Source organism: Phascolarctos cinereus, unplaced genomic scaffold, assembly GCF_003287225.1.
Source record: "Phascolarctos cinereus isolate Bilbo 61053 unplaced genomic scaffold, phaCin_HiC Scaffold_2;HRSCAF=192, whole genome shotgun sequence".
NCBI classification, from domain to species: domain Eukaryota; kingdom Metazoa; phylum Chordata; class Mammalia; order Diprotodontia; family Phascolarctidae; genus Phascolarctos; species Phascolarctos cinereus.
Window position 1 is genome coordinate 325,541,318 of NW_027555625.1, and position 15,845 is coordinate 325,557,162.

General features: G+C 44.2%; 1 protein-coding gene across 35 annotated transcripts in view; it reads right to left on the reverse strand.

Annotated features, from left to right (window-relative positions):
• Positions 1-3,909: 3,909 nt before the first annotated feature.
• Positions 3,910-15,845, reverse strand: part of EPB41L1 (erythrocyte membrane protein band 4.1 like 1) — a 107,159-nt gene continuing 95,223 nt past the window's right edge. For all 35 annotated transcript variants that reach the window (XM_020998664.2, XM_020998654.2, XM_020998663.2 and 32 more), the window contains 4 exons: positions 15,344-15,427; positions 12,642-12,722; positions 11,096-11,212; positions 3,910-7,241 (listed from right to left, as the gene is read on the reverse strand). In XM_020998664.2, the coding sequence (XP_020854323.1) occupies positions 7,233-7,241; positions 11,096-11,212; positions 12,642-12,722; positions 15,344-15,427 (291 nt within the window). In that variant the 3' untranslated portion in view covers positions 3,910-7,232. The remainder of the gene's footprint in view (positions 7,242-11,095; positions 11,213-12,641; positions 12,723-15,343; positions 15,428-15,845) is intronic.

A 15,845-nucleotide genomic window follows, 5' to 3' on the forward strand; every position in this document is an offset into this window, starting at 1 on the left:
ATAATGTCACAGTATTCAGTTTTGATTGTTTTGTTCATGTTGCCCTTTGCCTTTATGTTATTGTCACTGCATACCATGCATTGTTTTCCCTGGTCCTGTTTACCTCACTCTGCATCAATTCACGTCTTCCCACGCTTGTTTGTATTCATGCTTATTGTGTCTTACAAAGCAGTTCTAATATTCCATTACATTCGTGAACCACCACTTGCTTGGCTCCTGCCTAGTCTCTGAGAGTTTGTTTCTAGTTCTTTGCTCTTGTGAAAAGTGCTTCCATGAATATTTTGGTGTAAAAAGGGCCTTTCTTTTTATAATTTCTTCCTTGGGGCACTTGCCTAACAGTGGGATCCTTGGGTCAAAGGGAATGGATGCTTAAATCACTTTCTAAGGATAATTCTAAATCTTTTTTCTACAGTGGGTAGAACAATTTATAGCTCCACCAATCATGTATCAGTGTACCCATCTTTCCAAAACCCTTCCAACATCGACTATTATTTTAGCCACATTTTACAAATGAGGAAACTGAGGCTCAGAAGGGGTGAGGTGATTTGCTAAGGATTGTACAGCTGGCGAGTGTCAAAGATGGGGCTTGGACCCAGGTCTTCTGACTCCAAGTCCTATATTCTTTCCACTAGAACATTTGCTATCCCCTTCTGCCCTACTTCCTCTAACTTCTTTTTTAAGATGTATGGTTTACAGATTCTCCCAGTCACCTAGATTCAGAACTTCCAAGTCACATTTGACTCCACTCTCTCCATCCTCTAATATCTAGTCAGGGGTCAAGTCTCATGGATTCTTCATCTATAGGTGCCATACACATTGGAGTCCTTTACTCTCCACTGTTGCTCCCACCACCATTTCTCTCTCTTTTCTATTTCTCAAAGAAAAAAAAAATCTGAACTTAACACACATCAGAGTCAACATTTCCATATACAAAGTATAACAGAAAATAGAAATGTACCTGAAACCAAAAATCTGCATTGTGCATAGCTTGCTTTTCCTTTCTAGATGCATATTAAAAGTGTCATTTTTAGTTTCTCTATAAATATTTCTCTGGTCTAAAAATCCTTTCCAGACTCATTTCTATTGGAAAATACGTAGGAGAACAAAGGCCTTTCTTAGGGGGATATGGATTAACTGTGGCAAAGAAGTTTCGAACAAAGAGTACCTCTAGTCTTGTTAAAACTATTGCCTTCCAGTCTTTCCCCACTCCCCATCCCAAAGAGAAGTTCCCTCTTTCTCATTCAGAATGATTATTATTATATTGATTACAGGGAAGGAGATCCTTTCAATACCTGATGGGAACGGTCAAGGAAGGAACTTAGTGGTTATTAAGTTAGTCCTTTTTGAGACTTGAAGTAGAATGTTAACACAAACTGTATTTTAACATATTATGACATTTTCTTTGATCAAGATTCCCATAAATATGACCGCAAATTGTCTTGAGGTAGAGAGATATCTGAAGGCATAATGGGACTATGCCATCTGGAACATTTCTTTCTCAGAGCTAGAATATGTTTAGATTTAGAATAATGTTAAATTCTTAAAAATTGTTTCTAGCAGACTTGTGCCTAAAACAATATTTTTTACACCTTTTTAAGAACATAATTAGTTCAATATGTAACTCTCAAATCTGTCCTATTTGTCTGTGCTTCTTTCTGGTTTTCCCTTACATTCACTTCTCTGTGTTAAAAATGTTGCCCTGGTTCTTTTCGCCTTGATTTTTCTTTGGCAACCCTATTGATGGCTTTTTCCTTCACCTTCTCTCCTCATTGGAAAAAGAAAAGGAAAAAATCTATAGCCAGGCAAAATGAATTCTCACTTTGGCTGTGTATAAAAATGTGTGTATCTATATGTTGAGTCCATCACCTCCCTGTTAGGGGCTAGGTAGAATGCTTCATCATTTGTTCTTCAGTCATGTCCGACTCTTCATGACCCCATTTGGGGTTTTCTTGGCAAAGATACTGGAGTGGTTTGCCATTGCCTTCTCCAGCTCATTTGATAGATGAGGAAACAGAAGCAAACAAGATTAAGCAACTTGCTCAAGTTTACACAGCTAGTAAGTGTCTGAGGCTGCATCTGAACTCAGGTCTTCCTGACTTCCAGGCCCAGGGCTCTATCCAATGCGCTATCTAGATGCTCATATAGGCTTTAAGGGTTTCAAAAGTGCCTTGCAATTATTATCTCATTTTTATCTTCAGAACAACCCTGGGATGTAGGTGCTAGTATTAATCCCCTTTGTAGGAAACTGAGACTTAAGGACATTAAATGACTTGTTTAGGGTCATACAGCAAGTATCTGAGAGTAGATTTGAACTCCAGTACTTGATCCAATCACTGTCCCAACATAGCTGCCTCCAGGTAGATTATTCAATAATTTTTTTTCTTTTAACCTTCTGCCTACTCAGCATTTTTTAAAATAAATGTTTTAAACCAAGAAACAAATGTCAATTTTGTTTGCAGAACCAAGTACATAGTGCCCAATAAATATTTATTCGGTGAACAAATGAACCAAACACAAGTTTTTTAAAAACCTTACATTGAATGCTTTAAAATTTAAATTTTAAAGTATATTGAATGCAACATTTCCTTTATTCCACCTGAGTGATTTCCCAGGTGGCTGAAGCCCTACCCTTTTAAAGTTATTTTCAGTTATTATTCAATTATTATTCTATTCCATTATTATTATTATTATTGTTGTTGTTGCATGAAGTGTTCCACACAAATCACAGTCCTCTTAATGCCTCAGTAGCAGGTTAAGTTGCTGTCACCTGGTCCTACCTCCTGGCATGAGGCACTTCTGGTTCACTGAGGCTGGTCCTACCTAGTGAAAGCTGCCATAGCATAAGATTTCAGGACCCAGGATCCCCAATGAGGAAGCACCATAACATCTTCGGTCTAGAGTTGGAAAGGACCTTCAAAGTTATCTAGATCAATCCCCCTCACTTATCAGATGATGAGAGGTTAACTGACTTGCTTAGAATCACATAGCCATAATTGCCTTTTTTTTTTTGAGGCAATCAGGGTTAAGTGACTTATCCAGGGTCACCTAGCTATTAAGTGTCAAGTGTCTGAGGCCAGATTTGAACTTGGGTCCTCCTGACTCCAAGGCCAGAGCTCTATCTACTGCACCACCTAGCTGCCCCAATACAGCCATAATTTAAACAGAGATCCTTTGCGTCTAAATTCAGCAGTAACCTTCCCCCTACACCATGATACAATGAAAGAAAATCCATCTGGACACCAAAATGGTTTCTTGTTTTTGCCATTTTTGATGGAAATCTTTTAAAAATGTATCATGTGCCTTTCTATACAGAGGACCACAGACAAAATTTAGCCTTTCTTTTTGACTTGGGTTCATCATGATTATCAATATGACTGGGGCTGTTTGGATCCACACTTATGGTACCAGATGTTGGGCTCAGCAGGGGTTTTGTGTTTGCCTTCCAGAGTTTTTGCCTACATGCCTGACTGAAGCAGTCATTGAAGACTGGGAAACCAGAAAAAAACCAGGCTTTATAGAATTATGTGCAAAATAAGAATAAATAGAAACTGAGTGAGGTGAGTGTGTCTGTTCATCTCCTTCCTTCTCCTAACTCCAACCCTTCCACTGAGCATGAATGAGCCTTACTTAGTTCATGGATTTTAGAACATAGAGCTGGGAAGCTTAGGGGCCTTTTGCCTCCTATTCTGGTGTTTGAATAAAGAGGCCTCCACATAAGTGAGGCTGTCCTTCAAATCCTGTTGATAATTTAACACTAGCTGCCAGTGTGTTTGGGGAGTTAGTTACACCTCACCAAAGAAGGGGCTTCCAATCTTTTGCCAGGCTACTGGAAATACTACTGTTTGCTAATCCAGATAGTTGACCTGATCACACCCTTGGAGTCACAGACAGACGCGGTAGGGCCACATCTGGTTCAGAATCAAACACATTTATTTCACTTTTATTGAGTACAAGAACAGAGAGCACACACGCATACAGCACGGAGCACTGGCAGGGGAGGGGGCACAAGGGAGCAGGGGTTAGCGAGGGACAAGAAGGAGGCTGTCGCAGTCGATTGGTCAAAGGTGCTTCTGAAAAAATAATTTTTTTATAGTGTCGTTGTTCATGCAATTGCAGGCCAGTCTTGGAATGTGCTTGCAGGATTCGATATTTTTAACAGGCACTGACACTTCCCGCACCCTCAACCTGAAGGGATCCAGAGAAATAAAACAGAAGGCTTCGCAGAATCTTAGAAATGGAGGGGTCTCAGGAGGTCACCAGGTCCATCCCCGCCTCCCCCTCCAATTTTCATGGATGAGGACCTAAGGCACAGAGAGGAAGAAGTTCTTCGCCCAATGTGACACAGTGAGTTGAGGGCAGAGCCAAGAATGGGACCCGGGTCTCCTGACCCTTAGACTTCTCCCCTGCCTCTAAGAGAGAAGAGGAGCAAGGAAGTGGAGGGAGGGAGGAGGAGAGAGAGGCAAAGTCTATGCCTAGTGTCTTCCATGGAGGGGATGGGTGGCCTTGAGCCAATGGCTTTATTTTACAGCTTCACTGCCTCTAAAGGACCTGCTCCTTTGGTTCCCACCTCTTTAAGGAAAGAAAGGGTGGAACTCTCCAGTGAATGGACTCACCCTGTAACTCCCAGTGATCACATGCACCCTAGAGCCCCTCCAGAAAGAGTAATCACTGAACACACATATGGGAGGCTCAGGGCCTGTGGGAGTCTTTAAAACCTGAGACAGGTAGCTTGGGCCGGGGTCATTTCTTGGGAATGGGGTGGTCTGGACCACAAAGGGCTCTTTCACACCTCCTCTCTGTGGGACCTAAGGACTCTTACAGCACTCTGATCTCTTATCTCACCTAGAGTGCTTAAGGATAGAGCAGGTGTAAAGACCTGGGATCTAAAGTAAGCTAAGAAAGGAAGCACACCCAGCACCTCTTGGCTACAGTTGGGAGTAGAAGGAATTTACTCAGACCTGGATAACCCCAAAGGGAAGTGGCCATGGCACTGCCCTGTCTCTCATGCTACTCCTATTTGTCAGGGAGGATGAAGAAGGGGTTCCCATTCAGGCCAGGGTTAATACTCGGTCACCTCTGAGATCTTTACCAGCTCTGAGATTCTGTGAAGATTGGATAAATAGAATTTAAATGTGTTTGGGGAGTGGAATGAGGGGAGATGTTTAAAGTGCAGTGGGGGCATTTCTCCCCTAATGCCCTACCCTGTGGCAGCCCACTTGGAGGGGGTCACCCCGCCCTGGCCCTGACTTCACTGAGCCTCAGCCAGTATCCAATGGAAAGCCTAGACACCAGATAGAATGATGGGTATGGCCCAAGAGGACTGAAGTTCTCCTTCAAAGGCTCCTTGTGGACATTTTAGGGAGCTCCATTGTCCTTGGGCTTGGAGTTCAGATGTAGTGAGGACCAGAATCTCTTCCAGGAAGCCAATGACCTGGGTCTCTTTTTATTCCCAGCTTGAATCATAATAGAATTTGGAGCTTGGAGGGTAGTTAAAGATTTAGTCCAACCTCCTCATTTTATAGATCAGAAAGCTGAGGCCCAGAGAAGTTAAATACATTGTCCAAGGTCACTGAGTCATACTTGGGCTTTGGGAACAAGTCCAAAATTGAGCTTTAAAGTCCTCTACGATCTATGAAGATTCTTGTCCTGGGTCTGGGTCCCCCCAGACCTTGCTGCCACTCTGGCTCATCCTTTGGCACATGAAGAGGAGGGAGACTGTAAATTTTAGGAAGACTGGGAGGTAGGACCAGGACAAGCCCTACCAAGCTCTTAGAATCAGAGCCAACGGCCAGCCACGAATGTGGTCAGGGAGGAAAAGGCAAGTGGCCATTAAAAGGGGGTTCAGACCCCAGCCTATTCCTAGGGAAGGAGTCTGAGGTCCCAGGGTAGGTGAGTAAGCCCAAGCCCTCTTCCTCCATTCCCAAAGCAAAAACCAGGCCTCCCTAGAATTCAGTTAGGCTGGTAGTAGGGGTGAGGTGGGGATGAGGACAAAGAACAGTGAGGTCTTTTGACTGGCACATTCTGGACAACGGCTCTGCTGCCTTCTTGCCAAACCCCTGCCTCTACACCCCAGGACCTGCCCCCTCGCTATCCACCAACCCACCAAAGACGAACACCACACATTGTTTCACGACACCAATCCCTTTGGCCACCGAGACAGAACCTGCACACAGACTCTAGGCCTCTTGGGCGGGGGGGGGGGATTTCAGTGTGATCTAAGAACCTCAGAATATATCAACCAAAGAATTATAATTTAAAAACTTCGGCATCATACTTACCAGCACTGTTCATTTTAATATTTTTCCCTGTTATATATAATATACATAACTTAAAAGCACATCCGTATGAATCCCCCAGATGGGCTGCACCATTGTAGTGAGAAGCCACAGACATGCAGCGTCCACTTTTCCTCTCTTCGGATTTGTCTCTCCAGTATTCTTTGCTTCCAATGATGAGTTGCCTACAATTCCCTGGGCAGCCCTGGGTGAAACACAGGAGGTGAGGGGGCGACAAGGAGAGGAGAGAGGAAGAGAGGGGGGCAGTGGTGGTGAGAGAGTACGTCAAGACTAGCATGAGTTTGGGAGAGGGAGGAGAGAGGGGTATGAATACTAGCCACAGAGCCCAGTGTCAGGCCCAGAAAGAAAGAACTCCTTCCTTTTGCCAGTGGGGATCTTCTTTCCTTCTTTCAGACATTTTTCTTGTTGGAGCTTCTATGACACCTGCTTTGTTGCAAAGCATTTCCCCTCATACACATGGGTGATGAATGTTGGAAAAGAAGGAGCAGATCACACATGAGTCCTCGCGAGATGGGATACGCAGAGCTCGCAGCTTGCTGGGCAGCTGCGATGTCACGAGGGGTCTGGCTTTGATTTCTCTTTATCATGGTAGTATTTTTTTCCTTCAAAATCCCATCAATTTTTTTTTGTCTGCAAAGGCGAACGTAGGTGGGTGGTTGGTTTGCTTTAGCCGTTGGTTTGATTTCTTTCCCCCCAACTTCCATAGCAGTGCAAGGCTGTGTTCTGTTTGCTGTGTGTGTGTGTGTATATATATATATATATATATACTTATATATATCTATACATATATATGCTCTTCCTTTGTAGTCTCTCAGCAGGGACGGAACATTGCAGCTGGGTGGTCTGTGTCTAGTCTCGGAATCCAGTGTGAAGGCCCTCTCCTCAACTGCTCTCCAAGTTGGTTTGAATAGAGATGCCAACTTCTTTGCACAGGGGTCAAGATTCCTGGAAGGCCAGTGTGAGGGGAAAGAGAAGAGAGAGATCAGAGGGGCAAAGAAGAAAAAAAGAAAGAAAAGGAAAGGGAAAGAAAAAAGAGGACAAAATGAGTTAATGATTTATGGCTATTTTCTTGCCACCTTCCCAACTCAGGCCCTCTCCCTCCTGGCTGAGCAAAAAGGCCCGGGTGGCTCATATGCTCCAGTGGTCACTGTTTCCCCGGGATCACAGAGAAGCATTGTACTGGTTCTTAGCTTTGTTTGTGTCATGGATCCCTTTGGTAGCCTGGTAAAGCTGATGGACCACTTCCCAGAATCATGTTTCAGGGAAGGGGAAGAGAATAAGCATTTATACGGCATCTAGTATGTGCCAGGAACTTGTATTCAGTATTTTTACAAATATCATCTCATTTGATTCTCACAACTCCCCTGAGAGATAAGTGAGAAACTGAGGCAAACGGAGGTTAATTTGACTTGCCCAAAGTCACACAGCTAGTAAGTGTCTGAGGCTAGATTTTAAACTCAGGTCTTCCTGATTCCAGGCCTGGTGCTCTATCCACTGTGCTGTCAGTTGTTTTTAGATGCATAGAATAAAATACATAAGATTATGAAAGAAGCCAATTATAGTGAAATACAATTATTGCAATAATTTTTTTTTAAAGTTCATGGATATCAGGTGAAGAATCTACAACAGTAGGTGAAAAAGAATTGAGCTAGAAGTCAAGAACCCTAGCTTTGAATTCCAGCACTAGTGCTTATGTGATCTCATACAAATCTCTTCATCTCTCTTGGCCTCTGTGTGCTCATCTGTAAAATGAGATCCTTCCCTTTGTAAATCCCCTGGTCAAGAGCCTAAGTCACTGGGTGCCCTTGGGCAAGTCAATTTACTTCAGAAGTAAATTGTAAGTAAATTCAGTATATTTCAGGAGTAAATTCAGATACTTCAAAAGGTGCCTCATTTGCAAAACTGGGATAATTATACTTTTGCTACCTACTTTATAGGATTATAGATCCTATGGGAAAGAAGGGACCCTGGAGAAAACACTTAGTCCAACCTCTTCACTCCACACATTGGGAAACTGGTTACGTGCCTTGAGCAAGGACTCGCGAGCAATAAGCATTGGAGGCAGGATTTGAACCCAGGTTCTCTAACTCTAAAGGAAATGCTCTTGAGGAAGATGATTTGCTAACCTTCAGGCATTATAGAAATGTGAATTATATTATCAATATAAACCACTGATCATTATCATCATCATCATTGTCATTATCATCATCACCCTAAAAATGCCAACTGTATTAACAATATAATCAACTACAATCAATCAGCTACAGGATTTGGAGCTAAAAGTGACCTCAGAGATTATCTGGTCCAATCCTTTCTTCTCACAGTGGACAACTGAGACCTATATCACGTTGGACTTTCCCAAGGTCACACATACATCGGCAGAGGTGAGACTAAAATGGGGGCCTCCTGACTCCCTGCTGCCCCACCCTGCTCCTGGTGTCTAACTCCCCATTGGGATCAAAGATTGGCCTCATGTAGAACGTAGCAGCGTGGTATTTATGCTGTAGGTGGTCACCATGCCCCTGCCCTGCTGCTGGCCAGGGGTGTGGGCATGGTAACAGACACTTCCAATGAGGGCAGTGAATTGTATGGCAACCAATCCCTCTGTCTTAATGCACCCAAAGGAAAAAGGGGTAGGAGCATCAGAGGTACTTTTGAAAGGTTTCAGATACTGAGTTTGGAGGGAACAGGTCACCAGCAGGAACCAGTCTCCTTAGTGCTCCCAGGGGTGTCTGGGCAGGTGCCTGTAAGGGAGGATGGGGGAGGGAGGGAGCCAAGACCAACTCTAACATCCAGAGATGGGAGGAGAAGAGAAAGCCTCCCTTTTTCCCAGCAGTAACAGAACTGATTAAGACTATAGGATTGAGAGCCAAGAAGGCTCTTAGAGATCACAGGATCATAGATTTAAAGTTAGAAGGCGAAATTAGAAGTTATCTAGTTCAGCTGTCTCATTTGACAGGTGAGGAACTAAGACTGAGAGGGACCAATTGGCTTGTCCAGGGTCATACGGCAGGTAAGTGTCAGAGGCAGGATTTGAAGGCAGGTTTTCCTTACTCCAAATCTAGTGCTCCATCCACTACACCAGATAGGTCAAATCCATATTCTTGAACCATATTAAAATGTATCTGGGAAGAGTTTAATGAAATAAATAAAAATATAAGCTATCATACTGTTAACTTGTGGTTTTTAAGTCCATGTGCAGCCCCCAGGGATCAGTTTCTATTTGTTTGATACCACTAGGTCATCTAGTTTAAACCTCAACCCCCCCCCCCAACTGTTAGAGGAGGAAACTGAAGCCTGGAAAAGTTAAATGACTTGTCCAAAGTCATACAGGTATTAAGTAGTGAGCTTGGGCTTCTCTGATGACCATTGCCCCAGTGTTCTTTCCATTGCCCTTTGATCCTTTTTTTTTTTTTTTTGCTTTTTGGTGAGGCAATCAGGGTTAAGTGACTTGCCCATTTTGAACTCAGGTCCTCCTGACTCCACTGGGGCCAGAGCTCTATCCATTGTGCCACCTAGCTGTCCTGTCTTTTGATCCTTCTCTAAAAATGACTTATGATTCTAGCCTCCCCCAATCATGAAGGATTATGAACAAACAACAACATGCATCCCATGAGCTCTTTAGGTTGGGAGGTGATTTTTGCATTGGGGGGGGCAGGGCAGTGCCAGGGGCTGGGATAAAGAATAAAGGGAATAAAGTGTCTGCTCCTGAAGGGCATTGCTGCTAGAAAGTGGGCTCTAAAAGAGAAAGATGGCACAGTGTGGGGTGATGAAAGCATTAAAGAAGGTAGATGACAGAGCCCAAGGAGGAGGAGAAGAAAAGACAGGTTTGGATGCCAAAGTAGGAGCAGAGGCAGCTACAAGTAAAAGCCACTGTCACAGCTCTACAGGTGGGAGCAGCAGGGGTGGGAGGATGCCAGAATAAGAAGCCTTGCTGGAAAGAACTTGTACACGTGTTTGCTGGGGGGGGGGGGGGGGGGGGGAGCTGCGAATAGAACAGACAAAGGAGAGTAGCGGCAGGGGGATGTTAGATGGAGGAGACACAGCAGAAAGGATACTTCAGAGGTGGAAGACGAATGATTGCAGACCAGGACTCAGAGCTGGAAAAGACCTTAGAAGTCATCAAGTCCAGTTCTCATTTTACAGATGAGGAAACTGAGGCACAGGACTTGCCTAGATGAGTGAATAGCAGAGCTGGGACCAGAATCTAGGATACCTCCCGGTCTAGTTTTTCTTCTTCTTCCTCTTTCCCTTCCCTTTCCTTTTTGTGTCTGAAAATGTATGTCTGATTCTATACCCGTAAAGACTCTTTTCTATGTTCCTCAACATGCTGCTCCCCAGTCCAGGAAGCCTATCCAGGGGAAGAAAAACTTGAGTGAGGTTGTAAAGGTCGGAAGGATTAATAGCAGGCAAATTCCCCAGGGCTGAGGGCATCCATGCATCCCAGGATACAGGATACCTGTGATCTCCCCCTGTGCATGGGACAGCTAGGTGGTGCAGTGGATAGAATGCCGGGACAGAAGTCAGGAAGACTCATCTTCCCGAGTTCAAATCTGGCCTCACACACTTATTAGGTATATGACCTTGGGTCATACTTAACCCTGTTTGCCTCAGTTTCCTCATCTGTAAAATGAACTGGAACAGGAAATGGCAAACCAACCCAGTATATCTGCCAAGAAAAGCTCAAAATGGGGTCCCAGAGAGTGGGACACAACTGAACAACAACAACAAATGTGTGCATGAGTAATTGGGGGTCAGAGGAAGAGTCCTATGGAGGGCCTTTCCATGGCGTTCATTACCTGTGGCTTCTTGTCCCTTTCTTCGGGAGATGGGTCTGTTTCTCTGTATACAACGGCTTTGGTTACCAGCATGTCTGGGTGTTGCAGTTTGGCTTCCTTGATGGCCAAAGCCAATGCCTGGGACACAAAGATAGGACACTGTATGATACGAACAACCTCTAATTTGAACCCAGAGACCCAGACCCCAGGGTGCACAGGGGGAGGGGGAGGAGAGGAGAAGGGTATATCCCTAAATGAACCCAATCCACTGAAGCCAGGGTTGAGATTTAGGGACTGGGGCACAAGCCTTCGAGGTGGAAGCCAGGTCAACAACCAAACCCAAAGACTTCAGTCCACAGGGACTTTTCTATGCTAATTAGATTTGGAGCTGCCTGAGGGCAGGGACCACCACATCCCCTCCCCTCAACCAGGCCAAAGCCCGGCAAGGGGCTCTGCCCTGCAGGTACCAACTAAATGACAATTCGGTATTTTATTGAACCATATGTCTTATTTCCCCAGGGGATGAAAGAGCTTTGGGAGAAAAAAAGACTAGAGATGTGCTGGAGCCAGCTTGAACTGGTTTTGGAAAGCTGATTGTTAAATTTTCAATGTGAATGTTTACACGCTAGAAATTGACAAGTGCTACAAATAGGGGTTGCTTTATTATTGTGTTGATTGGCTAGACTTTAAAAAAGCCATGGAGAAAATGTTAATAATGCAGATTAAACTTTAAAAGCGTGTTGTATACATCTCTCTCTCTCTCTCTCACACACACACACACACACACATACACACACAGAGCTGGTTGTTAAACATTTACCAGCACACCTCTAGAAAAGACAAAGGCTTGGTAATGCTTCTTAGTTTTGCCTACAAGACCTAAGCCTATTTCTGATGACTTAATGAGCTCCATATACAAAGACCAGATGCTTGGTGAGTTCTTCTCTTCATGATTCGGGATTTGCTTTGAAGGAAGTGTAGGGTACCTTGTGAGTTCTTTTAGTGGGGAAAATGACTTGGTATTTTTGCTCAAATTCCAGGTAAGTTACTTCCTGACACTGGAAACGGATCTCAGGATCATTAAATTTAGAACTAGAAAGGACAAGGGACCCCTCTTTTTGCTGAGAAGGAAATTAGCCTGGAGAGCGGAAAGAATTTATTTCAGGTCACACATAAGATCAGTAGGAAAGCTAAGATCTGAATCCAGTTCACTGGCCTCTCAGGCCAGGGATCTTTCTATTAAGCCATTTTAGATTCCTAGTCACTGCTTCTCGGGGATTCAAGGCCAGGTCACCAGATAAAGGGCGGACATGAGAGGTGAGCAGGGTAGAAGATGAGTGATGAATACCACTAACACTGTCAGTCACAGTGGTAACAGGTCCATGGCTCGTGAAAGGTAGATCTCAGCTTTGTATTGAATTTTCACCCTTCTGACTCCCTGTTCCCAAATTAGAGCTTAGAACACTAGGAAATGGACTCATTCCCCACCCCACACCCATCCTGTTCTCTAGCCTGGCCAGATGTCCTGTGATCAAGGTGCAGGGTTCTAGGTAGAACAATGGCATACCTGGTCTTGATCTACGTCTTCATCTCCCGTGATGATGATGCGTTTCTCTATCCTGGTCTCAGAAAATCCTCCTTTCACAGTCTGAAGGGAGACATAGAAAAAGTTAGAAACTGTCTTATCCAATCAACACCTTCATTCACAGGTCAGAAGGTTAAGTCCCACACTGGGGAAGGTACTTAGCCAGAGCAAGTGGAAGAGATGAGATGTGAACCCAGGGATATTTCTAAATTTTAGCTTACTGGCACACCACGGAAGTCTGTCCATGATCACTGGGAAGTCTGTCCATGATCACTGCAAATCTATCTATGGCCCTAAACACCCTCCTCTTTCATGCCGCAGGGCCAGGCAAAGGCATATTTGCCCAGTTCAGGGGTTGGGGAACCTGTGGCCTTGGGGCCACATATAGGTTCCCCCCAACTGTAGTTACTCAAAACCTGAGAAACATGTTTGGTTCTTTTTCCTCAATTTGTTTCCTCCTGCAGTTTGTTCTTCATTAAATCTGATCAGACACACTGAATCCTAAAAAATCTTTCTTTCAAATGTTTTTCAGGTTTGTCCCTCTCTATCCCTAGCACAATGCCTTTCTCCATTGGGCCTGCCATGTTTAGTGTCCTTCAATATCCCAGACAAACTGATCCCCCTCTTTGTTCAGTCATTTCATTCCTGTCTGTATATGAGTGACCCCATTTGGAGTTTTCTTGGCAAAAATGCTGGAGTATCTATTTCCTTCTTAGCATTTCCTTCTCCAGCTCATTTTACAGATGAGGAAACTGAGGCAAACAAGTTTAAGTGACTTGCCCAAGGTCACATAGCTATTACATATTTGAGGCTGCATTTGAACTCATCTTCTTGATGCCAGGCCTAGCGCTTTAACCACTGTGCAACCTAGCCATCCCAACCCCCTAGAGCAGTGCTTCTATTACCAAAATAAGATGGGGCCCTCTCTCACTTGGCTCTAGCTTTCCTAGCCAACTTTCTTTCCAAAAGCACCCTAGCATAACCCCTCTGTTCCAATCTGGCTAGGGCCTTCAATGCTCTGCAATATGTACATTTATTCCTACTTATACAGCCTTACTCAACTCATGCTGGTTCTCCTCTCCCCCTACCCAGAATGCTTTCCCAGATGCCTACCACCTATGTAAATCCTACTCATATTTCAAGACCAGCTGAAGTCCAGCTTCCTGCTTAAAACCTTCCACCAGTCTCCCTGTCTTCTAAACTCCTAGCAAAAGCAACAAGAGTAAATATTTACACAGCAATTAGGGTCTGCAGCTTTCCTCCCAGCCCTATGAGATAGGTTAAGTGTACAAGGATCATTACCAGAGGATTTGCTGCCAGAAAGGATCTCCCCACCTTTTTATTTGGGGGCTCAGAGTGGTTGTGACTTGCCCATGATCAAAAAGTTAGGATTTGAACCCAGATGTCCCAACTCCTCGACCTCTTCCCACTATCCCAAACTGCCTCTCATCACATTTTTCCAGCCTGCAGAGTCAGTATTCAGCTGTGCCTTTAAGTACACAAAATTTTGTAGTTTGTTCTCATTTCAGGCGACTTTTAACCTCTTTTGCTAAATAGCAAATACCTTAGAGAGAAGGACCATGTATGTCTTGTATTTCTTTTTTAATTTAATTTTGTTACATTTTAAGTTGTGAACTCTCTCCCTCCCTTCCCACCCCACACTAGAGAAGGCTACTACTTGACACAGATACACACGCGTATACACACACACACATACACACACATACACGTGTGTATAAAATATAACAAAATTAAATAAAAAAAAAGAAAATATAAGACCTGTATGGTCCTTCTCTGTAAGGTATGGAAAACACACTATGCATAATTCTATTTATCAGTTCTTTCTCTGGAGATGGACAGCATCTTCTTTCCTAGGTCCTCTGTAGTAGATTTGAGTATTTATAATACTCAGAATAACTTAGTTGTTCACAGTTATTCTCTGAACAATATTGGTACATGTCTTATATTTTTTTAGTCTTCCCTAACACAGTTAGCATAGAACCCAGCTCATAGTAGGAACAAAAAAATATTTCTTTTTGATCTGTAATAACTCTGAGAGAGAAACGTTAGGACTAGGATTATTTTCTCTATTGTAGAGGTGAAGAAACTGAATCTAGTCTAGCGCCTCCCACGTGGCCCTCCAGTCCCATCTAGTCTAATCTAGTCCAGCACCTGCCTCCCACATGGCCCTCTAGACCCTTCTAGCCCAATCTAGTCCAGCACCTGCCTCCCACATGGCCCTCTAGACCCTTCTAGCCCAATCTAGTCTAGCGCCTCCCACATGGCCCTCTAGTCCCATTCGGCTCAATTTAGTCCAGCATCTCAGATCATTTCTAATTTTGCCCATAAAGGAGAAGGGACTTGCCCAAGGTCATAAGGAGAGCTTGGGGCAGATCTTGGCCCAGGATCTTTACTGGCTTTCCCCAGGAGACCTAGGATCATAGATCTAGAGTTGGAAGGTTCCTTAGAGAACATCTAGGCCAAGGTCCTCATTTTACAGATGAGGAAACCAGGGAGGTTACACAGGTAATGGGTAGCAGAGCCAGGGTTCAAACCCAGGTCTCTGATTTAAAATCAAGCATTCTTTCTACTGCACCACACTGTCTCAAGGGCCATAGAGCTGGGCTCATAGAAAGCCTCTGTATGCCACAGATACCCTCCCCCATCTCCTAAATGGTACTTACTTTGGTAACATGGGTGGTAGTGGAAGTAGACAGGGTTTCTGCGGTGGCCCCATAGGCACCAGCGAAGACATCTTTCCCGATGATCTGCAGGGGACACAAGCCCACCCCATTCCCAGGCATTAAACGGAGGAGGCATGGCCTCCCACAAGGATGCTAGGGAAGAGTGTGGGGGGTCGGGATTGGGGGACAAGCAATCTTTGCAATTCAAGGTTAGTGCTATGGCACACACTTTGAGAATCATTGGTTTAAGTTAAAAAACAAAAGAGAGAGCCCTGAGGCGTCTCTTACCCCCCCCCGAGCCTAACCAGGAGGAAGGACAAAGAGAGAAGAATGAGGTGAATGATGCCCTCTCCTCACTAGGGTTGGTCACCAACCCTCTCTCCAGCCACAGGCTTGCTGAAAACTCCAGCATCCTAGAATCTTAGAACAGGAAAGGTATCTTCAAGATCACCAACTACAATGCTTTATTTCAGGGGTCAGAAAACAGGTGCATAGAAGTCGT